The sequence below is a fragment of the Arvicanthis niloticus genome, chromosome 6 (genome assembly GCF_011762505.2).
Source record: "Arvicanthis niloticus isolate mArvNil1 chromosome 6, mArvNil1.pat.X, whole genome shotgun sequence".
Taxonomy (NCBI): domain Eukaryota; kingdom Metazoa; phylum Chordata; class Mammalia; order Rodentia; family Muridae; genus Arvicanthis; species Arvicanthis niloticus.
Window position 1 is genome coordinate 5862306 of NC_047663.1, and position 27021 is coordinate 5889326.

Here is a 27021-nt window from a genome sequence, read left to right on the forward strand (position 1 = left end):
CCGCCCCGCCCTCGCGCAGGTAGGGAAGAGGCGGAGCGCCGGCGCCCAGCCTAGTAGCTGCCGCTTCGCTGCTGCCCACTCTGCTCGCAGCCGCTTCCCGGGACTTGGGGCCTCCGAGAGGTGAGCGCGGGAAGTTGGGCGCGGCGGAGCTCGGGTCCGCTAGGCCGCGAGTGTCTAGGGAGTCACGGGGCTACCCCGGACGGTCGCGGGGAGGGTCGGGGCTGTGCGCCCCGCGGAGCGCCCTGGAGGCCGAGGCTGGACTCTGTGCCCGGGGGACCGCTGGATCCCTCCCGCAGATCCTTGGCCTCTGCTGGGACCAGGACGCCTAAGGGGCTCCCCGGGGCACAGTCACCAGATGTTTGGGCGCGTGGTTTGCGCAGAAGTTTAAAAGCCCTTGGAGGAAGAGAGGGCACTGCCCAGTGCTGGAACACGCGGCTCTCTGCCTTCCAACCAGAAATCCCTTTTAGACCTTAAGACTCCACTCCCCTGTCTCCCGGGTGAGCTTCTGAAGTCGCCGGGCTGCAGTTTGTGCGTGGAGCTTCGCCGCCGTGGTGGTAACAGGTGCGGGGTTGGGGGATGGGGGAGGCTCATACCACCAGAGTAGACCGTGGCTCAGATAGTGTATTCAGGAGTCCTGGCTTCAGGACCGAGGGGTTTGGTGAGTTGGGCCCCTAGCTGATGTTTCTGCACTGGGTTGAAGGTTAGGGAGCGTAAGATCTGTAGGGCCCAGTACTCTAAGGCAACCCCAGGGCAAAAGGGAACCCAGGTCCATGCCTTGATCCAGCTCCAGGAAACACTGAGCCGGGAGTCGGTAGGGCTGGGACTTAGAGAGCGAAGGTGAGGTGTACCTGAGGAATTGCCCCATAAGTGGAGCGGTTGTTGTTTCTTAACCAGCTAGATTGGGGGTTCCAGTGTGTGTGACATCTGCTGGTGAAATACTGCCCCCAGAAGAAAATGAAACTTGGTTTTAAGAAGTAGTTCTCAGCTCAGGGGTGCTTTTTGCCCGCTAAGGATATTTCAATGCCTGGAGATACTTGACCGGCACGGGTCAGCCCCACAGTACAGAATTGGGCCCCCCAAAAGTCAATATTGAGAAACCATCCTATACCCCCCCCCAGCCCACTAGGGTACTTCTTGTGTGTCCCTCTCCTTACCTCAGTTTCCCCAGGGGCTGTGGGAAGAACCAGGGAGAATCTAAAGAAGACGGGAGATAAAGACACATGCGACAGGTTTTGCCCTGGCAAGTGTCCTGTGCTGGTGCCACAAATCTATCTTGCCGGCTGCCCACTGGCCCTGTGGAGGAGAAGCTGGAACAGTGGCCCCCTCAAAGCACAGGTCTGCAGTACTTTACCTAGGATAGCTTCGGACACAGGGTAAGCCCAGGCTGAGCCAGAGTAGCCCTGGGGATGGAGGAAGGGCAGGACCAAGCTCCGTTCCCATGGAGTTTCTGAAAGCTGGACAAGCTGAGGCCTCATGGATGGGGGAATGCCACGTGACCAACTGGAATTTTCCTTCTGAACACAGAACTAACTCCCCTAGTTATTTAACCAGGACTTCCAAGGAATAACAGATCTACTGATTCCCTGTGGCTCCTCTCTCTTTCCTTCCAGCAGGATGGGTTGCCCCTGTGGTAGTGGGAATCCTGGTCAGGGTGTGCTCAGGCCCTGCTGTAGTGTTTGCTGAGTGACGGATGAAGGCTGTTAAAGAGCTTTCCACCCACACAGCCCCCAAAACCACTGAGCTGGGCTCCTGGGCTGTACTCCTAGCTTTCTGGGAATGGAGGTGGAGGTGTTGCTGGCTGCATAGGTCAGGGTCAGAATCCTCTCTTCTGGCAACTAGCATTTCTATCTCCCTAGTCCTGTCTAGTTTTGGACTTCGTGCTTGGGAGCCCTGGTGGGGTGAGAAGGGAGTGGCGGGAGCAGGGGTGTCTCAGGTTGGTTGGTTGATTTCGGTCTTTTTAACTATAAAAGCTTGATTGATGTGAAGGCAGGCTTGGTGGCATGTGCTTTGAAATCCCAGCATTGGCAGGTAGTGGCAGGAGAATCTGGAGTTTGTCACCCTCAGTAACAGAGTGAGTTTGAGGCCCAGTCTGGGATGTATGAGACTCTGTCTCAAAAAACAAAACAAACAAACAAACAAAAAACAAAACCAAAACAACCAAAGAGTGGAAGACCAGACTTTTTCAACTGGGTATACACGGTAGCAGTTACCACTATTACATATGCCTCTGAAGGCATAAAGTTAAAGACCCAAACCTCCTCAAAGCCACCTACCCCAAACCTGTGACTCCAGCTTCAGGTGCTCATTCTGGTCAGTGTCCCCTTCACACACACACACTTCTATACACTCTGCTGCCCAGGGAAGAGGCTTCTAAAAGAGCAGGGCTAAATCACAGCAGCCTGGAGCAGGAGGACCACTGGGGTCTCAGGCCTACCCTGGACTCTTGTGACCTGAACTCTGGACAGTGCCCTCCTTGATTGTGTGTCGGTGTGGCACATGTGTGCTTGATGCTTGCCGAAACCAGAAGAAGCTGCTGGATCCCCTGGAACTGGAGTTACTGGCAGCTGGGGGAGGAGTTGCCAGCTGCCACGGAAATGCTAGAAATCTGTCTGGGCCCTTTAGAAGAGCACCCAGTGCTATTAACTGCTGAGCCATCTCTCTAGCTCCATAACTTGTATAAACTGTGACCCAGACAGGCACCAGATGTCAGCAGGAAGGCATCAAGGGGCCAGCAAGTGTTCATGTTTGTGTTTGGGTAACTTGATGCTGTCTTCTGGGCTTGGGTCCCCTCACACAGCATAGGGGAGCTGTGTGTTCTCCAGGAGGCTCACCCCCGACCCCAGTCCAGCATGTTCCTTGGAACTTATGGGATCCTGCCTAGGTATTGCCCCATTGCTCGAGGGGATTTCCAAAGTGACCTCACCATCTGTTGGGAGCAGCTCCTAGTTTCCTATCCAGCTCAGACAGGCTGGGGGAGGAGTGCTGGCTGACCTCAGCAGCCAGCATGGCCCAGGGACAGGGACGCTGCCAGGCCAGGCAGCTCTTGGCACACAGGCAACCTCTCAAGAGGAGCCAGCCACACCTGCCCCGTTGTTGGGAAGAACCGAGGCTTTTCCGGGACTGCCCCGAAGTATCCCTGGCCTCCCCAGGCAGCAGACCAGCATAAAGAAAACCTGTCGTCTCATCTTCAGGGAGCCATGGAGAGTTGCTGGGTACCATCATCCCTTTACTAGGTTTCTTCAGGGACCCAGAGGCAAGCATTTGGGCTTCAACAGCTGCTGGAAGACAGTTTCAGTTTCACTGTCCCAGCTCCCCACAGTGGTTTGAGCCAAGTGAGTTCTGTCAGGGTGTGGGATGGTAGACGCCATGGTTGGCCAGAAGGGCAGGTGATCCACACTCAAGGCCCAGGAGGCAAGATCCTGCAGCCAGTAGACTGAAGTCTATAGGAAGGGTAGGAGTCACTTGAGTGGGCTTGCCTCTGTTTCTACCTCGCTGTACAGTGGAGGGAGTCATTTAAATAGACTTACCTTGGTTTCTCCAGCTATACTGTGGGGGATTATGAGGTGCAGATTCTAACAGTGACCTTGTGGACATGTGGGCATGACTGGCAGGGACACTGAAGTGAGCCATCATTACGGCAAGGCTGCTGTACATGGCGCAGGCTTGGATCATGGGAGAAACCCTGCCTTGTAGGCTGCTGGCCCCATGATCATCTAAACGATACAAGGAGCTATGTTGGGTAGAGAACCCCTTGGAGCTGGGAGTGACTATATAGCAAAGCCCTGTTCCCCTGCCTCAGTAGGTGGCCAATGAACCCATGTCCACAGTATCATAGTAGCATAGGGGAGCCACCTGCCCCTGGTGCCTTTTCCCTCTTCAGGTGGGTCCCTGAAGGGTCCAGAACCTGTTGTGGTATTCTGGGTAGACACAGGACTGAAAACTGAAGGCTCTGGGCCCATAGGGACTTTATCAGTCAGGCTGCATAAGGACAGTGGCCTCCGCCCTGCCTCGGTTAATGAGATAATGGTTAGAAAGCTCTTTGATAGCTAAGTCGGGCTACACAAGCAGTAGGTGTTGCCACTCATCGTGGATGCTACAGGAGGGCTTTCAGGAACCAAAGGCATTTGCACCCAGACTATACAGAGCTAGCTACCACTCCAGACACGCCCTTTTGCCGCTCGGCTTTTCATGTTTCAAGAGGGGTAGTGTTAAGAACTAGTGGAGAGCTGGTTCAGTGTCTAAGAACACTAGCTGCACTTACAGAGGACTTAGATTCAGTTCCCAGCGTCCACATGCTGGCTTGCAGCCATCTGTAATTCTGTCTCTGGGGTACCTAACACTCCCTTGGCCTCCACAGGTACTGTGTGTATGTGGGGTATAGAAATATATGCAAGTAAAAACACCTGTACAGAGAGAAAAATAATAAAGGTAATTCTTTGGGAGCCAGACCAGTGATTTAACATTGACATCAGTGAGCCTTGATTTATAACTCTGCTTGTTAGGAAGAATCCTGTCACACGGCTCTTGGCTCATAGGCTGAATGGGTGGGTCATGTTGGCAACGCTCAGCTAAAGGGGGGACAAAAGCAATTAGTTAGCTACTGGTTGTGCACCGGGCATTATACATGCAGGACCTGCCTGCTATTCGTGTAGTGACTGTCACCCATCTCACAGAGGAAACCATGACAGAATAACCAGACCACACGTGAGCCCTGACTCTGGCTCCTAGCATGCCAGGAGAGTCCTACACTGCCCCAAAGTGCTAGCAGGTAGCGTTGAAGGGCTACCCGCTATGGGTATAGCTTGGATGGCCCTGTGTCCAAGTGCCCTAATCCCTTGGCACCCACTGTGACTGGGACCAGCCTCTTCCTGGGGAAGTAGGGTGCCCCAGGGCAGAGTTCTGGGAAATCAAGTTTATTAGTTTCTTAATGATGGTTTACAAGCTGAAAAGTGTTTGGTTGGCATGTTTCCTTCCTGCTGAGGGGCATCTAGCCTACAGGAGCAGACCTGGGCAGGATGCCGAGCGCCCTGTCCTGAGTGTGTTGTGGAAAACATCACAGGGCAACCCGCAATCCTCTGGTGCTTTTGAGTGCTTATACCTGGCCTGGGTACCGCCTGTTTCTGGCCGAAGGACCTACACTGTGCAAGGACTCTTTAGGATAGGGTGAGACTTTGTCCCTCAGTGGAGCATGCTGTATGAGAGGTGAGCCCTGGTTATTAGTGACAGTCACCCAGGTCTCGGAAGACCACATAAACTACATATTAAGTTAGAGGGGTTAAGTAGCTGCTTCTCCTAGTCAGGCAGTTCCTCTCTTTGTCACCACACTCCAAGATGACAGATGGAAATTGGGTGGGCGATTGGCTTGCAAGTATGAGATGAAACCCAAGCTGTGTGGTGTCAGGGAACCCCAGAGAGGTAAAATGTACCCCTTTACTCAGCCTTTCCCCCCCAGGCTGCACCACATCCTGCCCCTGCCCCAACCACTGGGCCTGTACTTTTCTGGTTTTGAAGATGGATGAAAACCCAATTCCCAGTAGCCAGTGTACCTATGACAGGCAGATCTTCCATACTGAAGCAAGCTCATGCTGATGTGGTACCCAGTGTTGAGTGCTCCCTCTGTGGGAGCCTCCTTTGCCCGGACGTCTTGACCCCCAGAGAGGGGCAGCAGAACTGGAGCAGAATACATAAGTCTTCTCAGGAGACCAGATGGCTAGACAGGCATCCTAGAACCCTGCAGCCCTCCCTCATGATCTGCTGCTGCTCACCTGGGGTGTGTTGGGGCTCAGTTCTGCTCAGAGCACCTGCATCTCTGAGGCTGGAGGGGACCTGCTTCTGCCAGCAGCTTCTAGAATCATAAAGTTTTCAGAGGAGCTTTAAGGTGGGGCTCCTAGCTGCGTACCCATTTCCCAGTATGTTAGCATCACACGTGTGTGTGTGTGTGTGTGTGTGTGTGTGTGTGTGTGTGTTGCCGTGATGGAATCCAAACCCTTGTATATGCCAAGCCAGCTTTCTACCACTGAGCTACTCCTGTGCCCAGTTGTTGTAGCTTGAGCTCTAGGGAGACGTAACCTGCGTCCTACCTCAGCCTGCTCATAGGGCTGGAGTCCCCAGCAGAGGAGGAAGGCGTTCACACCTCTGCTGGGCTGGTTGGCTATAGTAGTCCAGAGAAAGCCCAGATAGATAGTGCAGAGTGAATCTAGGGCTGGTCCTCTCTAAGGGCACGGTGCCACACCCACACATAGACACGCTCACATAACACTGCTGTGGGCAACTCCCTGGAACCTGGTACCCGCTTCCCATGTCTGTGGTGGGTTGTGATGCCCAAGCTGCTCTAATAGGGTGATGGGGAGCCCAGAGCTTAGGGTCTTAATGTGGAATACCCCCAAAGAAGCCAGCAGGTTGCCAAGCCCTGGAGCCTGCCTCTGCAGGTCTGGTCTTGTGAAATGAGTTTGGCACAAACCCTGGGAAGAAGAGGGGAGAAAGAAGTGAGGGCTCTGGGGGCAGGGAGGCCTGTTGCTTGTGAGGTCTGTACAGCCTGTGAACCCACAAGCCAGTTTTCTTTTCTTGTGGGTAGCCACCAGGCGCAGGCCAGCAGAACGAGCTGACTTGGTGCAACCACCTGCTGGCCCATGCCTCTGGAGAAAAGCATGCCAGGAAGGAGCACACAGCCCTCTTTCCTGTCCTTTCTCTGTGGTCCTTGCACCAGATGGAACACCCAGCTGCTGGGAATCCCACCCCCACCCCACCCCCATTCTATACTTTATGATTCTTTCCCAGGTCCTGTTCCCAGACCTGGCCTTTGCAACTCTCTGCCTTCAGCTCCATCATTCCTGCCTCTTCCCAGGGCCAGGAGGGGCTCAGCAGTGAGTCACTGGCTGTGGAGACTTCTTAGACGACAGCTCTGTCTTACATGAGCTAGCCTTCCAAGGCCACCAGGGCTGGTGGGTGAGCTTTGGGACGTCAGCAACAGAAGCCTTTTTTTTTTTTTTTTTTTTTTTCTTAACCGGATTACAACAGTTGAGGGTTCCACTTCCCCTCTGCAGCTTTCTAAAAACTCAGAGGTTCCCAGCAGGGCCACGGGAGGGAAGATGCACTTCTGGTTTCTGTGGCAGGGAAACCAAGGAGAGAAGTCACTTGCTTGCCCCCAGCCCACACTGTCATCATCCTGTGACTCAGCAAGGACATGGCATGTGGTCTGTCTGCCACCACCCCCTTCTCCTCTGCCCACTCCCTGCATGCCCCAGGACCTGCCTGCAGCCCAGAGCCAAGCGAGGCTTCTGGGGCAGGTGTAGTCAGTTGAGTCCTCCGGTTAGGTGACTTGTGATCCGCTTTGACCTTATTCAGTTGTGAACAATGGTCTTCCCCCTTTCCCTGGAAGGGAGAGGACTACTCACTCCTTGTCCATTGGCCCCTCCCTCTGTCCCCATTTCTGGCCATATGTGGCCCTGGCAATTACATCAGGCTCCCTCTTGTTTGGGAGTACAGTTGTCAGGCCACCTTCCTTAATGTCCTGTTTGCTCAAGTCTACAGAGCTTACGGGTGTAGGGAATCATTAAGAACACTGGGCCTCCAGGATAGTGGGGGTGCATCGATACCAGGAAGGGCCTCAGGTCGGACCTGTGGGTACAGGTTGAGGTGCCAGGAAGGGCCTCAGGTCAGACCTGTGGGTACAGGTCCACCCCCTCCTGGAGCAGAGTGGGAGGAATCTGAGCATATGCCACCTGCATGGTGTGGTTGGGGGAGCACCCCTGGGGTGACCTTGCCTACCATGTTACCATGCTTGGGTTGGACCTGCCTCATTTGGGAGTGGCTGGGCCCCACCCTTTGTGGGGAAACCGGATTCTGTAGGCCATTCTGGGCAGTCTCTGAGCCTGTGTCTCTGTGTGCCTGATCTGGGCGGGTGGTACTGTCTGAAGGCTCTCGGGAGCACACACTGACCCCAGTGGAGGTCATCTACCAAGGGCACCTGGAGGGAAATCTCAGCTCTGCACTGCATTCTTTCTGTCTGCCCCACCCCTTGCTAGACGCCACCCTAAAGGAAGAGGAAACACTGACACCCCCCCAACCACACCACACCCCACCCCTCTGCCCTGGGCTCTAGCTAAAGATGCTTGTGGGAAAGACTTCTCCCTAGAAGTTAGACTAGGATCCAACTTGAGCAGGTGGCAGAAGCCACAACCCTTAGCTTTGGTCCTGTCCATCCCCACCCATGGGCCAGCTGGGCAGCAAGTCCAGGGTCTTGGAGAGCTCAGCGGATATGACTGTGGGCAAGAGGAAGGCTGCTCCCAGGATGTCACAATTTCCTTTGCAGTGAGCAAGCACTTCTGGGGGCGGGAAATAAGTGGCGGGTAGGGCGGCTCCTGCAATTTTTTTTTTGTCTAGTTTCAGTGGCCTTTCGTGGACATAGGTCACACGGGAGACTAGAGCAAACCTGATCATTCCCACTGCTGTGCCGAGCAGTTGCCAGCACACCCAGTCCTGAGAAGGGTTAGACTTTGGGCCCACCCCCGTGCAGGTTGGGGCAGAGGGGTCAGGAGAAGTTCTGGGAGAAAGTAGCAGAGAAAAATCTTCATTATCTAGGCTGCCTGTGCTCAGCGGGTCTGAGCCATCACCTTGTCCAACTGCCAGTGGACAGAAAGGGAAACTGAGGCACAAGGATGCAGCTTATGGACCATCACTCAAAGCTCGGTGCTGTCTTTGCAGATGGTGGCAGAGACTTTCCTGGCACGTGACTCCTTACCATCCCTGACCCACCCCTGCCGTCAGGCTACTTTCTAGGGGACCCTGAGATTGTCCCAGAGATTGTTAACTTTCCCTGCCCTGTGGCCATAAGTCATATCTGCCTTTTCCATGTGGAGATTGGCTAGGGGGGTGGGGTGGGAGGGATCCTGGGTATATTTGGGGGAGGGGGTTGTCCCCAGCTGGTATGGCTTATGCTCTGAAGGAAGCTCCTCAGATGGGAAAGAGTGTTTGTGGCTAACCAGGGAACTAGGCCACTAGGCCTCAGCCTCACCCAGCACCCAGCACCCTTCATCCAAGCCCTGCAGTGGGACTGGGCAGGGTGAGCGACCTCCAGAGCTAACCGCAGAGTTTGGGAGGTGGCCTCAGCCCAGCGTCCATGCAGACCGTCCCCAGCTGCACAGGCTCCTGCCCTCACCAGACTCATCCAGCTAGGATGTGATGGACAGTGACTGGGTGTGAGAGTAGAGTAGGGGACTCCTGCCGTTGACAGAGCTGTGGAATGCAGCATGAGGCAGAGCAGGATGGTGAGAGGCCTCCTGGAGGTGACACTTCTTAGAAACGCAGTAAACACAAAGGTTGTTCCCGGGCAGCCAGTGCGGAGGGCAGGGTGGTGTGTAGCAGCCGGAGCTTGCCCAGGCCCTGCCCCCGACACACTGTCCAGCCACATGGTCACCCTGACTCTGAGCAACAAGAAGACACCTGAGATGAGCAATGGTTCATTTTCTGGGTTACATCTCCTCGAGAGACCTCTGTGGTCCCTGGTCTGTGCGGTGTCGATGTCTGTGACCATTGCTGTCACCCTAGGCCATGTTGATGTCCCTGATCCTGCTGTGGGTGGGAAAGCTTCTTCTGCAGTGGTATTGATGGCTGTAGATTTATAGCTGAGAATGGGTGACATTGAGGTTTCTATGACAACCTCTCACCACCGCTGAGAGAAAGAGAGAGCGAGAGAGAGAGAGAGAGAGAGAGAGAGAGAGTGTCAGAGTCCAGTCCAGACATGAAGCTATTGAAGAGAGTCCTTAAAAATTGTGAAAAAGGCAGAGCAGTGGAGCACACCTTTAATCCCAGCACTGGGGAGGCTGAGCCAGGTGGATTTCTGTGAGTTCGAGGCCAGCCGAGAAAGAGAGAGAGAGAGAGAGAGAGAGAGAGAGAGAGAGAGAGACAGACAGACAGACAGGGAGAGAAGAGAGAGAGACAGGGAGAGACAGAGAGAGAGACAGGGAGAGAGACAGGGAGAGGAGAGAGAGAGAGACAGGGAGAGACAGAGACAAGAGACAGGAGGAGAGCACTGGGGAGGCTGAGCCAGGTGGATTTCTGTGAGTTTGAGGCCAGCCGAGAGAGAGAGAGAGAGAGAGAGAGAGAGAGAGAGAGAGAGAGAGAGAGAGAGAGAGAGAGAGGCAGGAGAGATAGAAACAGGAGAAGAGAGAGAGACAGGAGGGGAGAGAGAGATTGACCGTTCCAGCATAGCCTGTCTCAAACAAACAAACAGAGATAAAGATGGTAAGTTGGTGGCTTCTGGCAGGGATGGGGACGGGGAAGGACTCAGCTCTCTGTAAGGGGCTGGCCACTGGGAGTCTGACAATGCTTCAGTGAGTACATGGGTAATACCAATTGAGCCTGGTGGTTTTGGGGAGCACAGGGGAAGAAGCTGGCCTGGAGGAATGGGACATGAGCAGGATAGGGCTACATTTTATGAAATTCCTAAATCATTAATAAACATATTGTGTTGGGGATAAAGAAGCAGCTGAGGCTGGCCAGGTCGACAGGCTGGCATAAGATTGCAGGGTCTCAGAGACGGAGGTGGGAGCTTGCCCGAGGTGCGGGGATAGATCTGGGTCTAGCTACTGTTCTGTTGCTGTGAAGAGACACCATGACCACGTAGCTTATAGAAGAAGGCATTGAATTGGGGGTTTGCTTACAGATCGGAGGGTGAGGCCATGACCATCGTGGCAGGGAGCTTGGTAGCACAGGTATGAGGCTGGAAAAGTAGCCGAATCTTTACATCCTGATCCAAAGGCAGCAGATAGAGAGACAGAGAAAGAAACAAACCAGGCCTGGTATGGGCTCGGGAAGCCTCAGAGTTCACTCCCACCAACACCCTGATCCTTCCCAAACAGTTCACGACTGTGAACCAAGCATCCACACATGAGTCTATGGGGCCATTCCCATTCAAACCACCACAGTCTGGCTGGCTGAGTGGGGGACAAGCCTGCCCTGCTGGCTCCTGGGCTGAGCCTTCAGCTTCTCATTCCAGAAGGGTCTCATTGCTGTTAGCTAGAGAGCCACGGGCTGTGTTTTCAGAGTGCAGAGAGTTGGACCCATCTCTGCTGGTGGCTTCCTTTGCGCTCTCTCTCTCTCTCTCTCTCTCTCTCTCTCTCTCTCTCTCTCTCTCTCTCTCTTCCTGCCCTTCTCCATTGGTGCCAGTTTCCCAGAGTAATGCCCGCCAAATGCCCTCTCCCTGCACCCTGGTCCCAGGCCAAGCTGAGGAGCATCTGTGTGGAGGCCCCAGGGGAGGCTGTTGTCCTGGAGTCATCCCCAAGCGGTGTCTTCGTGTGACTAGCAGTGCTCCCCAGAGTCTGCCAGTCCAGCCCCCAGTGTCTTCCCTCTGTGATCTCAGAGGGCTGAGGGACAGGACTCTTGGCGTGGTGGAGCCAAAGCTGAGGCCATTGGTCCCACTTAAAGAAACAGTAACGACCCGGGCCAGCTCTGCCTCCTCCCCACCTCGTGCTCCGGATCTGTGATGTGGAGAATTTCACAAGTCTCAATACAGCAAAGCCTAGAAGGGCCTGCATGGGATCACCTGGGCCTACACCAGTTCTTGCTTCTAGTTCACCCATGGTAGGCCATCTCTGAGCAGCCCAGGCCTCTGGCAGTCATGCTTTGAGAGGCACTACAATGCTAGGCCATAGCTCCCTGCATGGGTAACTGACTCCCTTGGCCCCACAATAAAAGTCTTCCAGCCCCTATGTACCCTGGCTTTAGAAAAGGAGGGGGCCAGACCCCCACCTACTGTCAGATGACTTGAATCCTAGCTGCACCCCTTTCCTGCTGTGTGAGCTTGAGTAAGTTAATCAACCCCTCTGAGCCTACAAATCAGAAGCATAGTGACATCTCTTTTGGGAGGATTTGAATGACAATGTGGGGGGGGGGGGGCTGAGCCAGGCCTGGCACAGGAGGCAGAAATTGTGCCCGGGCACTGAAGCACTCCCCAGTTGTTCCTGGAGCTCCCCCCAAGGAGGACCTGCTGTGCCCTGGTGCCTTGTTTATAGTGTATGTCTGCACAGGGCTTTCTAAAACACAGGCCCCACGCGTTCTCTTTCAATGGTTAATATTCTGTTGTGTGGATTTTACATCAATAAATTATTAGGAAAATGCAAAAACAAACAAATGGCAGGAGGGTCCCCATTGCTTAAGCACTAGGATCAGGCCGCCTAATGGAAATTAAACGTTGTGATTTTGTAGCGCTGGAAAGTTGAAGCCAAGGCCTCCTGCATATATGGCAGGCACCGTACGTCGAGCTACAGGCTCAGCCCCTTTCCTTTCCTCTTTCACGCGTTCACACATGTGTCAGTGGGGTGTGACCGTCATGGCGCAGGTGGAGGTCAGAAAACAGCCTCAGATGCTGGTCCTCCCCGTCTGCCTTGTTTGGGACAGGATCTTTTTGTTGTCTGCTGTGTGTACACCAGGCCACCTGCCCCTTGGGCTTCTGAAGGTCCTCTGTCTCGCTGGAGTCGTGCTGGGGTTACGGGTGCTGCTGTTGTTGGGTCCTCATGGGTTCTTCACACTCCATGGCAAGCACTGTATCTATTAAATCATCCCTAGCCCCAGATCTGTCCCTTCTTTCCCCCCCCCCCCCCCGCCCCCCGAGACAGGGTTTCTCTGTGTAGCCCTGACTGTCTTGGAACTCACTCTGTAGACCAGGCTGGCCTCGAACTCAGAAATCCACTTGCCTCTGCCTCCCAAGTGCTGGGATTAAAGGCGTGCGCCACCACTGCCTGGCTTTGATCTGTCCCTTTTTCAGTGTGTGTGTGTGTGTGTGTGTGTGTGTGTGTGTGTGTGTGTGTGTGTGTGTACGCGTGTGTGCGTGTGTGTGCACGTGTGTGTGCATGCATGCGTGTATGTGTGTGTGTGTGCATGCATATGTGCATGCATACACGTGTGTGTATATACGTGTGTGTGCGTGCATGCGTGTATGTGTGTGTCTGCCCCCTAGCACATGGGCCTGAGCCTGCCACAGGACAACCACAGGCATGGTTCTCACGGATCATACATGCACCCTTCTTGTTTTTAGATAGGGTCCCTCACTGGCTGGAACTTGGCCTCTGGCCAACAAGCCCGTGGGTCTCTTCCTGCCTCCATTGATCCAGGGCTGGGATGACAAACCCACGAGGCCATGCCCAGCTCTGGAGTTGCTGTTGCTGTTGCTGTTGTTGCAAGTGAGGACACTGGAAATCAAACTCAGGGCTGCGTGTCGTGTAGAAAGCATGGACTGAGCCCACCTCTCCATCCTCAGAAACTGAATCTTAGTCAGAAGTCAGAGTAAAGCAGATAGATCAGCTGGTAAAAGCACTCGCCACTGGGGCTGGCGACGGCTGAGTGGTGCAGCTCCCAGCACCCACACGGCCACTCACAAACATCTGTAACTCCAACTCCTGGGCATCCGACGCCCTTTCAGGCCTCTGTGGGCATCAGGAATGCGTGTGGTACGCGGGCATATGTTCAGACAAAACATCTATACATGGTTTTCCCAAAAGTGCTTGCCACACAAGCTTGATGAGCTACGTGTGATCCTTGGCGCCCACAGTGGAAGGAGAGATTCATTAATTTTTTTTTTTTTAAGCCAACAGCAATTCCCGGCCTTGTGAATTGAATATTTCTCTTGAAGTGATAGTGAACTGGGAGTGGTGGCTCGTGCATGTGATCCAGTGCTTACGAGGTAGAGCAGAAAGATCAGAAGTACAAAGCCATTCGCAGCTACGTAGCAGGTTCAAGGCTAGCCTAGAGCCTGAGACCTGATCTCTAAAGGTTAAGATGCTTTTTAAAGGTAATATTAAAAACAGAATAGAACAGGGCAGAGCTTCCTGCCTGGCTCCAGTCAAGCCATGGCGCAGCCCCTTGTCCGAGTGGTGGCAGGTTAACACTCCAGGGCCACTGCTACCTGGGTCAGTGCTATGAGGCGCGCATGCCCCTGTGGGAGACTAAGGTCCAAAAAAAGTGGGAAGACTTGACAGTCGGCCTGACCCCTCACCTGCACTTCTGTTCTCACAGGTTGGACTGCTAGGACAACTGCCCAGCCTGACCCACAGCCATCTGTCAATCCATCTGTCCACCTTGACCCCAGGAGACCCAGAGATTGCGGAAAGGAGCGGAGCATGGTGTAGACACCTTCTGGCAAGCCCAGGGAGCCCAAGCCTGCACGTCCGAAAGAAGCGGGTGGCCAGGTGAGTGGTCTCAAGACCTCTGCTCATTTGTTTGGTTTAGAGGACAGTAAGCTCTCCTCAGAGACATGCACACTGCAGGTGGGGCCAGGTGCATCTCAGGAATCAGAGAGAGCCCCAGGGGGAAGTGGCATCCAGGCTGAAGCCAGAAGGTGACCACATGATGGTCAGCAGTCAGAGTGACCAGTGCAGGCAGAGGCCCAGCATCTGTGGGCACCTGCTGGAGCTAGAACCCAGGACATGAACAGGCTAGACCATGTGCTAACCTCTGACCTCTGTCTCAGCTTCTGTTTGTTACTTTTTATGTGAAACAGGCCTTTGCTATGTAGCCTTGGCTAGACTTGAATTCACAGCAATCCTCCTGTCTCTGCCTCCTGACTACTGGGATTAAAGCTTTGCACCAACACCTCTGGGTTTTTTTTTGTTGTTGTTTTTTTTTTTTGTTGTTGTTGTTTTGTTTTTTTTTAATGTGTATATATGTGTGTGTGTTCTTTATATGTGTGGGTGCCTGCTGAAATCTGCAGAAGGTGTCAGATCGCCCGGAGCTGGAGTTACAGGCTATTGTCAAGCACTTGATGTGGGTACTAGGAACTGAACTCAGGTCCTCTGGAAGAGCAGCAAATGCTCTTAACCTGGACACACACACACACACACACACACACACACACACATACACACACACCCCAACCATCTCTTTCTTCTACTTTTTTCCCTTCAGTAGAATCTCATGGTCCAAAATAGTCTTGAATTCTTTGTGTAACCTAGACTGGCCTCCAACTCTCTCTTTTTAAAACACAATTTTCCACATTGATTTATTATTTTGTGTGTATGTATATTTATGCGCTACACACCACAGCGTACCATTGGAGGTCAAAGAACAACTTGCATGAGAGACAGTTCTCTCCTTCCACCATATTGGGTTCTAGGGATCAAACTCAGGTTGTCAAGTTTGGTGGCAAAGCCTTTACCCTCTGAGCTTCCTCACCAGCCCTGGCCTGCAGCTCACAATCCTCCTGCCTCTGCCCCGAGTGCTGGCATTACAAATGTGTGCCCCTGTGCCCAGCACAGGTGGTCTTTTGTGAGTGACATCTTTACTTAGACGGTGCTTTCAAGGTTGCAGCCTGGGTCAGCACCGTGGTCCTTTGTGTTGAGTGGGTGTTAGGATGAGGACAGTGTATGGACCTGCACCGTCTGCCTGTCTAGTCCTCCACTAGCTGACATTTGGTGGTTGTCACCTTCTAGCTCTGGTGGACTCACTGCTGGGACATTCCAGCAGTGTGTGGGGACGTGCTTGAGGGATGCTTTATGGCTGGGGGAGGGGAGCCCATGGGGCCTGGAGGCTACATGGCGGAGCTTGGCCCTAAAGAGTAGGAAGTCTTGGGACTGTGCAGAAAGGTCTACTGGAGTGACTTACGGGTGGGCGGCAGATGGGAGGGTGGGGAGTGCAGCCTGGCTGCAGAGAAGGGTGAGGGTGGAGAGAGCTAGGGAGGCGAGCGATGGCTCAGCAGTTAAGAGATCTTGTTCTTACAGAGGACCTGAGTGTCATTCCCAGCACCCACTATGTGGAAGGCTCCATGACTCCAGTTCCAGGGGATCTGTGGCCCTCTCCTGGCCTCCATAGGCTCCAGGCATACTTATTATGCACTAATGATCATGTACTGTCACCAGGCGTGCCCATAGTGTCGTATACACATGCAGACAGTCTGGACATAGCGCTCCATGTGGCCATGTGGCGGCTGTCAAGCCCCACCCACCCGCACTTTACCGGGCACTGACTCCTGAGCTTCCCAGAGCTGAAAGGAAGGGAAACAGACAGCAGGTACCTGGCAGACAGCAGAAGGAAGTGGGGTTCAGTGACCCAAGCAGGGAAAAGTGACCTCCTCTTTATGGGTCCATCCGTTTGGTCCACTGAAGTGTTCCACACCCCTGTTCTTTCCGGCCTTCCACTTCTAGATCTTTGTCTTAATACACCTCGAAGCATGGGCAGCCCTAGACAAGACAACCTGTGTACCCATCCATCAGGAATGGAGTCTTGGTGTGTTCCATTCAGTGAGGCCTTTCCTGTCAAAGGCAAAGACGCCAGCCTGTGTGTCCTCAAGGGAAAGATGCCCACACCAGACCAGAGAACCTCGGCTGTTTTTAAAACCTGTGCTGTTTCCAGGGGAGAGGCTGCCCTGAGGGGATGACCCCAAGCTCAGTTTCTGCTTTGCCACGCTTAGTCTTTTTGCTCAGTGAGCATTTATCACCTTTATTGTCACCAGGACTGGGGTATGGCTTATCTGTGGGAGGGCTTGCCCAGCAGACATAAAGCACTGTGCTTGATATCCAGCACCACATATACCAAGCACGGCAGCACAAGGCTATAACCCTAGCACATGGGAGGGAGAGGCAGGAGAATCAGGAATTCAGGGTCACCTTTAGATACACAGCAGGTTCAAGGCCAGCCTGAGATGAAACATTCCCTTAAACGAAGAAAAAGAGAAATACCAGGCTAGTGGCAGTTTCAATTATCTTTCTCATTCCCTCTCTTCTTTCTAACAGATGTAGCCCAGGCTAGTCCAGACTATCCTCAAACTCACAATCTTCAGTTCTTGGTCTTCTAAGTACTGGGATCACAGGCTTGTACTAACTACACAGAGGCCCGTTATGTTGCTAGGCTAGCCTTGAACTCCTGGGCTCCAATGATCATCTCTCCCTCAGCTTCCTGAGCAGCTGGGATTATACCACTAAAAGTGGCTTCCACTTAACTCCCAGGAGGGCTAGGTATGGTGGGTTTTTCTTCCCTCTGGGAATTAGGCTGAACCACCACTTCCTGTGCATTACTCTAGGCCTGCTTCCCCAGGAAATGCACCTGCAGAGTTGATCCCTGGTCGCCCCAGCCAGCTCCTGCCCAGCGACGTCAAAGAGTGTGTCTCGTTGTCTGGAACGTTCTTGCCCCTTGAGCCTTCCCTCAGCACCAAGGAAGGCCCCTTGCCTGTGCCCCACACTCTGGCCACTGATTGCTCTGACCACACCCACTTCTTTCTGCTCCTTTGGTGGTTTGGTTTTCACAGAAGCAGAACGACCACAAAGGGACTAAGGCAAGAGATCCTGCTCACCCTGGCTAGTCTGAAATGCAAATGAAAGTCAGAAATAGACCCCAAGATCCTCCACCCAGCCCAGGTGTGGTCTAGCCACATCTCTCTGGAGCTTGGCCTGAGACCACATGGGGCAGGTTGGTGCTGGTGCCGGGCTGCCTTCCCTGGTGCCAAGGTCTCATCTCCTCAGGTCCGGCCGCCCCTCTGGATGCCTGTGCTGTCCTCCTTTCCAACATCGTGCCCACCATGGCCTCCACTGACAAGAATGGCAGCAGCCTCCCATCTGTGTCTGGCAGCCGCCTGCAGAGCCGGAAGCCACCCAACCTCTCCATCACTATCCCGCCACCAGAGACCCAGGCCCCCAAGGAGCAGGATAGCATGCTTCCTGAGGTGAGGGGCTGCCCACACAGTACCTAGACCCACTCATCCACCCCAGTCTACTGACAGTCCTCCAGCCTCAACGTTCGCCTGAAGGCAGAGAGCAAGGCTTTGAACTCTGAAACTTGGGAGTTCTGTTGCCTGGTGGCCAAGGGACAAGGAACACTGTGAGAAGGGCCTTGTTGGAAAGCCTTGGCTCTGTCTGCTTACAGTTCCCCTCCCTGGCTCTGCAGGGTTGTGGGCTGTCTGTGGAGGCCTGAGTGGGCCAAGGGTCCCACAGTGCCAGCAGCCCACCCCTGCAGTGCCTTGTTCTTGGGGGGGATGGGTCATTGTTTACATCCATCTGGGACTCCTGTCCCATAAAGAGCTCATTGAAAACAGGCCGCAAATAGCGTGGGCTTTGCACACAGCCTGAGACATAAAGGAGAGCTATGTGGGGCCACCCGCTCACTCCGAGAGCGCTGTAAGACACGCGAGAAGAGGCAGGGCATCCTGGTGTATGGGCACATCATGGGTAGAGTGGGTTTGCTGGAGTACAGTGGAAAACATGTGTTTTGTTTGTTGAGACAGGGTCTCCTGTAGCCCGGGCTAGCCTCGAACTTGCTCCATAGTCAACAGTTACTTTGAACTGCTGATCCTTCTTGCACTACCTCCTGAGTGCTGGGTGCTGTGTGTTCACCGCTGCACCTGCTGTGTGTAGTTGCTGGGACAGGAACCCAGGGCTTCAGGCATGCTGGGTACTCTGCCAACCTGAGCTACATCCCCAGACCTTGCTAGAAAATGGCCACTTTAGGTTCAGAATGAGGGCCTGTGGAGGGAGTGGGTGCAGCCTGTGGCCTAGTGTTACAGTGCCCGGCCTGTTAGAGGGTCTGAGTTATGTCCTCAACACTGAATAAAAAGGAGTGAATGGGAACCCAAAAGCAGGCGGCAGGTAAGTGGACTAGACACACATTCATGTCCTCCTTGCCTCCCCACAGAGGCCCAAGAACCCAGCCTACCTGAAGAGTGTCAGCCTCCAGGAACCACGGGGACGATGGCAGGATGGCGCCGAGAAGCGCCCTGGCTTCCGCCGCCAGGCCTCCCTGTCTCAGAGCATTCGCAAGTGAGCACCCATGCCCTGCCAGGGCACCCCAGCAGCCTGCACACTGTGGGCGCCTGACCTCTCACGGGGCCTGAGCTCTGTGTCCCCTGTCCAGAGGTGTAGACAGACAGTGAGCAGCGGCTTCCGTGGAGGTGGACCGCCAGGATCTGATGTGATGGTGCTAAGGGGGGAGGGGAGACGGCAGACTGTGCACCTGACAGGAAGTTCCACAGCATGCTGCAGAGGGGTTCTCTAGTCTTCTGAATACAACCCCTGATGGGGGTAGCCTTCACTCTCAGCCTGGTCAATGGGCTGTAGTTGGGAACTCAGGGGCCTCAGGGAAGGCTGATTGATTCCCTAGGGCCCAGGGGTTCATGGCACCATCCATGGTACAGCGGTTACCCTGCATACACACAGGAGCACACATGGCTCCCCCTCAAGTCTCCTCTGTTCCCCATACACACTGCCATCCCCTAGACCACCTTCCCTAAACACATGTGCCATGGCTTCCCATGTACCTTCACCCTCACCCTTACACGTGTGCATCAGGACGCGCGTGCACAGGTTTCCGCCCACACCATATCTGTTCTGCAGGGGCACGGCCCAGTGGTTTGGTGTCAGCGGCGACTGGGAGGGCAAGCGACAAAACTGGCATCGTCGCAGTCTGCACCATTGCAGCGTGCACTACGGTCGCCTCAAGGCCTCGTGCCAGAGAGAGCTGGAGCTGCCCAGCCAGGAGGTGCCATCTTTCCAGGGCACTGAGTCTCCAAAACCATGCAAGATGCCCAAGGTGGGCTCCCTGGAGGTGAGGGGCAGCAAGTGGCTCTCCCGGGGCCTGGGCAGCATTGCTCACCCACCGTCTCTTGCAGATTGTGGATCCACTGGCTCGGGGCCGGGCCTTCCGCCACCCAGATGAGGTGGACCGGCCTCATGCCGCCCACCCACCCCTGACTCCAGGGGTCCTCTCCCTCACATCCTTCACCAGCGTCCGCTCTGGCTACTCCCATCTGCCCCGACGCAAGAGGATATCCGTTGCACATATGAGCCTTCAGGCAGCCGCCGCCCTCCTCAAGGTAAGGCCTGCATTGAAAGATGCTTGTCCCCATCCACGGTAGCCTCTCCGCTCACCTACATGTCTGCCCTCTGCATCAGAGCAGTGAATGCATGCGTACCCTAAAACCCAGAACCTGTGTCCTTCAGACCCTAGTTCCCCTATGAGCTCCTCAGTGCCCCCTCTGTTTTAGGTTACGGGAGGAGTGGCGGGGAATAAAGGATCACACCAGTGGGAAGGGCCTGGTGAGCTGGGCCAAGAGGCTGCAGCGAGGGGACAAGGCCCCAGACTTGAGCATGACAGTATGGGAAGGAGAGGCTCTGTAGGGCTGGCTGCGGCCAGAGCCCCGTCCTGGCTTTCTGCTCTGAATAGTTCCTTCGGCCCATCCACTTATCCGATGCTCTGCGCCTTTGCCAACCTGGCCCTGGGCTTCTGGGTCCTCCTTGAAACTTCCGTTCCATGCCCAGGGGCGCTCCGTGCTAGATGCAACTGGACAGCGGTGCCGGATTGTCAAACGCAGCTTTGCCTACCCCAGCTTCCTGGAGGAGGATGCTGTCGATGGAGCTGACACCTTTGACTCCTCCTTTTTTAGTAAGGCAAGCATGGGGCGTGGACTCTCTGGGCAGGGGATGGGGTGGCCTGAGAGCTGGGAGAAGTGACCTTGGCCTTGACTGTCCTGCCAGAATCCTGGGGAGTCCAAAGGCAGGATGCGGTATGTCCTTTGTGAGCCATTAGCCTGGGCTCCCTTAAAGGGGGGCGTGGTGTGCGGGATGAACCCTGGGAAAGTCAGTTCAGGGATGCCGAGCATGTGGCTTCCCTTCCATCCTGAGGAGACTGTATAGCTTTGTCTTGCCCTTGATTGAAGTGCTAGATGACAGTCGTTGGGGCAGCAGCTCCTTACACTGTCTTTGGTGTCCCCCTACTCCAGGAAGAAATGAGTTCCATGCCCGACGATGTGTTCGAGTCCCCCCCACTCTCTGCTAGCTACTTCCGAGCCGGAGGTGTCCCACGCTCTGCCTCCCCAGTCTCCCCGGATGGAGTGCAAATCCCGCTGTGAGTACGGGGTGGGGACTCTACAGTCCCTGCTAAGCCCCAGCAGGGTCCTCAGGCTGAGAGCCTTTGTCATCACCAGAAAAGAATACAGCAACCGAGCCCCAGGTCCCGGGAGCCAGCGTGGCAAGCGCATTGCCTCCAAAGTAAAGCACTTTGCATTTGACCGGAAGAAGAGGCACTACGGCCTGGGCGTCGTGGGCAACTGGCTGAACCGAAGCTATCGCCGTAGCATCAGCAGCACCGTGCAGCGGCAGCTGGAGAGCTTCGATAGCCACCGGTGAGCCCCGGGAGCGAGCCTGAGCAGAGGACCAAGAGGCTAGAGCTTCCAAACCACTCAGAGCCCTTTACCCCAAACATGGCCCCTTCTCAGTCAGTAAACATTTCAGGAGCACCTCCTGCAGGTCCTGCACGTAATGACAAGCTCCCAGGCACACTTACGCTTGGACTGTAGCCTGGAGAGAACCAGCTGGCACTGCTGCCTTATCCTCAACAAGGCCCCAAACAGCAAGCAGTCAGTCAGTCAGTCAACAAACGTTGATCAAGCACAACTATATGCAGGCCCTGGGGCTGGCAAGACAGTGAGACTGGGGGTGAGTTTGATCCCCAGAACTCATTTTAAAGGAAGGAGAGAAGCGACTCAACGAAAAGTCCTCTGACCTCCACATGCCTGCGAGTCATGTGCACATACACACATACCACACACACATACATACACATACACACACATACACACATACACATATACACATACATATACACATATACACACATACACACACATCTTTGAAGCCCAGCATGCTGGCACATGCTTTTATTTTTAGTATTTAGGAGGCAGAGGTAAACAGGTCTATGAGTTCAAAGCTAGCCTTGACTAAATAGTGAGTCCTAGCTAATGCTCCATAGAGAAACATTGCCTCAAAGCCCAAGGCAGTTAAAAGAACAAAGGGAGCCGGAGCCTGGAGTGAGGGATTCTGGGGGAAGCTGGGCACAGAGATGTTCAGGGAAACTGGAGAAGATAAAAGAATGATGTCAGTGTGACCTGATAGGCATTCAACTCCAAATTATACAAAGTAAGAAATGGCAGGTGTGGCAGGCGAGCAACTGGGGTGGAGACAGGAGCAGAGGCCTGTGGGCCCCCCAAGGTGATGTGAAGTGTGCCCAGAGGCTCTGGGGCTTCCGGGGCTGTGGCCTGTTCCAGGAAGCACAGAGGAGAAAGGAATTTTGGGTGAGCACAGTAAGACTTGCCAGTTAGCAGCAGGGGTGGTTTTGACCTTCCGTGCTGTAGGCAGTGGGAAACCATCATGGGTTTGAACTGAGAGAGCTGCTCTCGGGGATGCATCTTCCAAGTTTCTATGGGGAAGGCTGAGCTGAGGTGATCCAAGAGCCTGGGAATGTCTGCCGTGCCCAGGTGAAGGGCATGATGGGCGGGGTGTGAGCGCTGCCAGGCTGACTAGAGACCTCCGCCTACAGGCCCTACTTCACCTACTGGCTGACGTGCGTTCACATCATCATCACCTTGCTGGTGATCTGCACCTATGGCATTGCACCCGTGGGCTTTGCCCAGCACGTCACCACCCAGCTGGTGAGTAGGGTTCCTCCTGGAGGGTCCCAGCCTCCCCCAAGGGGCCTCAGCACAGTGGGCACCAAGTATCACCCACCACAGCACGCTGGCCCAAGCTGGAGGTGCCTGAGGCTCACATAACCTGAGTCTTTCCTAGACGCCCTATTCTGGGGATACCCCCACCCCACCCCCATTCCTCTCTCTCACACCCAGGGCTCTGGCTCCTCTAATGCCACAAACTACCTCCCTGATAGGTGCTGAAGAACAGAGGCGTGTATGAGAGCGTCAAATACATCCAGCAGGAAAATTTCTGGATTGGCCCCAGCTCGGTGAGGCCCAGGATGCTTGGGAGCCCTGTACCCTACCGCTCCACACTGGGCAGGTGGGTGGATGTGGGGTGCCCCGCCCCTTCTGAGTATGGAGTGCTGGCTCACTGCCCCTCCCCCCACTCCAGATTGACCTCATCCACCTGGGAGCAAAGTTCTCACCCTGCATCCGGAAGGACCAGCAAATTGAGCAGCTGGTACGGAGGGAGCGCGACATCGAGCGCACCTCTGGCTGCTGTGTCCAGAATGATCGCTCGGGCTGCATCCAGACCCTGAAGAAGGACTGCTCGGTGGGTCCAGCCCCTGCCCCTGCTGGCCTCCTTCCCTCCCCAGCACAACAGCAAAGCCTGTTGGAAGCCAGGCTTGGAAGTTGGACAGTGGTTCCTAGAAGTACTCGAGTGATGGGGAAATGGGAATAGCCTTTGTCCTGGAGGGTTCGCTGCCCACGCCATCTGACTGACATGGCCTGACCTCCTGTCCACCCTCTAGGAGACTTTAGCCACATTTGTGAAGTGGCAGAATGATACCGAGCCCTCAGACAAGTCTGACCTGAGCCAGAAGCAGCCATCGGCGGTTGTGTGCCACCAAGACCCCAGGTACAGCCTAGAGCTTCCTATGGATCTGGAGTGGTGCCCAGCTGTTAGGGCTGCCTTCTGTGATGCTGGTGGTAGGTGTGGCAGGCTGGGGTGACCCAGCTCTTTATTTTGCCCAATCTAACCACTGCTTCCAGGACCTGTGAAGAGCCAGCTTCCAGTGGGGCCCACATCTGGCCTGATGACATTACCAAGTGGCCGGTGAGTAGGAGATGCATGGAGAAGTAGGATGAGGGTGGGGACAGCTGGCTTTCTGTCATGAGGCCCACTGCCATCGGTCCCCTCTCTCTTAGATCTGCACAGAGCAGGCCCAGAGCAACCACACTGGCTTGTTGCACATAGACTGTAAGATCAAAGGTCGCCCCTGCTGCATTGGCACCAAGGGCAGGTGAGCCGCCGGTGTCCCCATCCCCCGCAGGCTGATGCACCTCTGTAACTGTCTTCTGTTCTCTGCCCTTGGGTGATGGGGGAGGCAGAGACTGGGGGGCAGTGAGATAGAAGGGAACTTGCTCCGTCCTGCCTGCCGTGCCCAGGTGCTGGGCTCCCGCCTAAGTAGAAATGCGATAGCCATCTGCTTCCGTCCACAGCTGTGAGATCACCACTCGGGAGTACTGTGAGTTCATGCATGGCTATTTCCACGAAGAGGCAACACTCTGTTCCCAGGTAGGCGAAGGCTGTCTGCATAGCGGAAGCTCTAGGGACTCCGAGGACCACTGGGGTCCATACCGTTTGGAAGCCTCAGACTTGGCTTGCCTCCCAGGGCAGAACTAATGACCCTGTGTCTCCTCCCCAGGTGCACTGTTTGGACAAGGTGTGTGGGCTCCTGCCTTTCCTCAACCCTGAGGTCCCTGACCAGTTCTACCGGATCTGGCTCTCTCTGTTCCTGCATGCTGGGTAAGAGGGGCCTTGTTGCCCCGTGCCCAGCTCCTGGGTATTCTGTCTTAGATGCTGGAGAAAGGGCTTCCGGACCCAGCACACTGGGTCAACCTGCTAGGGCCTGGCTGCACCTGTGCTGGCCTGCTGGTGGCCGTGGGCACACAGGGAAGGCTGGTGATACTCATGTCTCTACCCCAGCATAGTGCACTGCCTTGTGTCTGTGGTCTTCCAAATGACCATCCTGAGGGACCTAGAGAAGCTGGCTGGCTGGCACCGCATCTCCATCATCTTCATCCTGAGTGGCATTACAGGCAACCTGGCCAGCGCCATCTTCCTCCCCTACCGGGCAGAGGTACAAACTTGGGAGACTAGGGCAGAATGGGTGGGATGAGCCCTTCCTTTTGGATCTAAAGCATTATGGCATGTGGGGAGGACCACTGTGGTTTGTGGGGAAGACCACTGGCATGTGGGGAGGACCACTGTGGCATGTGGGGAGGACCATTGTGATATGTGGGGAAGACCACTGTGGCATGTGGGGAGGACCACTGTGGCTTGTGGGGAGGACCATTGTGATGTGTGGGGAGGACCACGGTGGCATGTGGGGAGGACCACTGTGGCTTGTGGGGAAGACCATTGTGATGTGTGGGGAGGACCACTGTGGCATGTGGGGAGGACCATTGTGATATGTAGGGAGGATCACTGTGGCATGTGGGGAGGACCATTGTGGCATGTGGGGAGGACCATTGTGATATGTGGGGAGGACCACTGTGGCATGTGGGGAAGACCATTGTGATATGTGGGGAAGATCAACCCTGCTGCTTCTTGCTCTGGTCCCACCCTAGGCTCTGCAACAAGGGCACAGAGCCCCTATTGTGTCAAGCTTACCTACAGATGGGCAACTAAGCTGGGACCTATTGATTGGAACAGGGATACTTTTGAATCCCCAGGGACCCTTGTTCCTTGTTCTGTGAAACTCTACATGTGATGCTCTCCGCCCTCAGGAGGAGAGGTCTTAAGTCTGTGGTGCCTTCTAGCCTGTGAGCTCTCCACTTCCTGTGGTCTCCTAGGACAGGCTGGCTTGCGCTAAGCACAGGGGTACCACACCCAGGTTTGCTGCAGGGTTTGACAGAGCAAGCCCAGCAGCTCCTGCGGCATCCTGAGTGGGCGATGTGCCCCATAGCACCCAGAGTCAATGTGCCACGTCTCTCCTCCCTGACCCCAGGTGGGCCCAGCCGGGTCGCAGTTCGGCCTCCTCGCCTGCCTCTTCGTGGAGCTGTTCCAGAGCTGGCAGCTGCTGGAGCGGCCGTGGAAGGCCTTCTTCAACCTGTCGGCCATTGTGCTTTTCCTCTTTATCTGTGGCCTCCTGCCCTGGATAGACAACATTGCCCACATCTTCGGCTTCCTCAGTGGGATGCTTCTGGCCTTCGCCTTCCTACCCTACATCACCTTCGGTACCAGCGATAAGTACCGCAAGCGAGCCCTCATCCTGGTGTCGCTGCTGGTCTTCGCCGGGCTCTTTGCTTCCCTGGTGTTGTGGCTGTATATTTACCCCATCAACTGGCCCTGGATCGAGTACCTCACCTGCTTTCCCTTCACCAGTCGGTTCTGTGAGAAGTACGAACTAGACCAGGTGCTACACTAATTGCAGAGGTCGTGTCTGCCCCGGGCCGTGTGGACCAATGGGCCCCTGAGCCCAGCAACTCACTCCACAGACAAGGCTGACTCCAGATGAGACCGGTAGTAAAGGCAGGCTCCCCAGGGAGATGACACCTCCCTTTCTCAGGTCTGAATGTTCCTGACCCAAGTCTGGGGGACATCCAGGACACCCGCTTCTCTAAGGCTCAGGTCTCAAGCCCTGCCTGCCTCTCTGGCCCTATAGGGATAACTTTTCTTCCCAGGGCTTGGGCCTCTGGTCTCTGTGGGTGCTGTTTGTTTCCCCACTGTCACTGTGACTGTGACCTCACCAGACACACAGCTGCTCCCTCAGTTGTCCCCAGGGTTGAGGTCCTTACCATGCTGCTATGACCCCTTTTCCTGTCTCTCCTCTCTTTCCTGTCCTTCAAGCCCTTCCTGCATTTGTCCGTGGACTCATGAGCTTGTTCCTGAGGCTCCTGGACAGAGCATTGTGGGAAGGCCCTGGCTGTTGTCTACAGGGGATGACAAGCAAGGAGAGATGGCTCTACAGGGATGTTAAGGGCTTTTGTTAAGCAAAGAAGCCAGATATCCTAAGCCTATCAGCTGCCCTAGCTCCAGCATGTGTTTGGCTGCACAGGTTGACTCTGGTGCCAGGATGCCCCTACCCCCTCTCCTCACTCCTGTGTGGCCATGGGCTGAGCCTCCCTGAGGACTAGCTCCCAGGGGAAGCCTGAAGCTCAGTCAGGCCCGGTGTTTTGTTTGTTTTCCCAATTTATATTATGGCCCTGATTTTGTAAAGTAACGCTAACTTTGTACGGATGATGTCTCGTTTATTAAATGATATTCTTTATCAAAATACTGCTCTTAGCCTCAGACCCCAGGAGATGGAGAGCTAGGACTTGGGATGAGACGGCTCACTTCCTGTCTTTATAGAGAACCACCATGTCAGGTGGCTCACAATTACTGCAACTCCAGCTCCAGGGGATCCAGTGTTCTCTTCTGGCCTCTGTGAGCACCCGCCCCCTCTCACACACATACACATAAATAGAAATGAATATTTAAACAAACTCAAGCTAGGTGGTGGCACATGCCTTTAAGCCCAGCACTTGGGAGGCAGAGGCAGGTAGATCTCTGAGATTGAGGCCAGCCTGGTCTACAGAGTAAATTCCAGGCCAGCCAGGGCTACAGAGAAAAACCTTGTCTCAAAAAC

At 54.8% G+C, this 27021-nt stretch overlaps 1 protein-coding gene across 5 annotated transcripts; it reads left to right on the plus strand.

Annotated features, from left to right (window-relative positions):
* Positions 1 to 26667, plus strand: Rhbdf2 (rhomboid 5 homolog 2). 5 transcript variants are annotated; one of them, XM_076935426.1, is made up of 20 exons: positions 1 to 120; positions 14011 to 14183; positions 17009 to 17260; positions 17448 to 17647; positions 18613 to 18737; positions 19311 to 19506; positions 19586 to 19789; positions 20235 to 20363; positions 20696 to 20820; positions 20900 to 21097; positions 22291 to 22402; positions 22636 to 22710; positions 22836 to 22997; positions 23197 to 23303; positions 23438 to 23501; positions 23594 to 23688; positions 23888 to 23963; positions 24094 to 24194; positions 24375 to 24528; positions 25399 to 26667. In XM_076935426.1, the coding sequence occupies exons 4-20, from the start codon at positions 17504 to 17506 to the stop codon at positions 25816 to 25818; spliced, it is 2487 nt and encodes an 828-aa protein (XP_076791541.1). In that variant the 5' UTR covers positions 1 to 120; positions 14011 to 14183; positions 17009 to 17260; positions 17448 to 17503; the 3' UTR covers positions 25819 to 26667. The 5 variants fall into 5 exon arrangements, with proteins under 5 accessions (XP_076791541.1, XP_034363668.1, XP_076791542.1 ...); XM_034507777.2 differs by lacking the exon at positions 17009 to 17260; XM_076935427.1 differs by lacking the exons at positions 1 to 120; positions 17009 to 17260 and adding an exon at positions 149 to 561.
* The last annotated feature ends 354 nt before the right edge of the window (positions 26668 to 27021 follow it).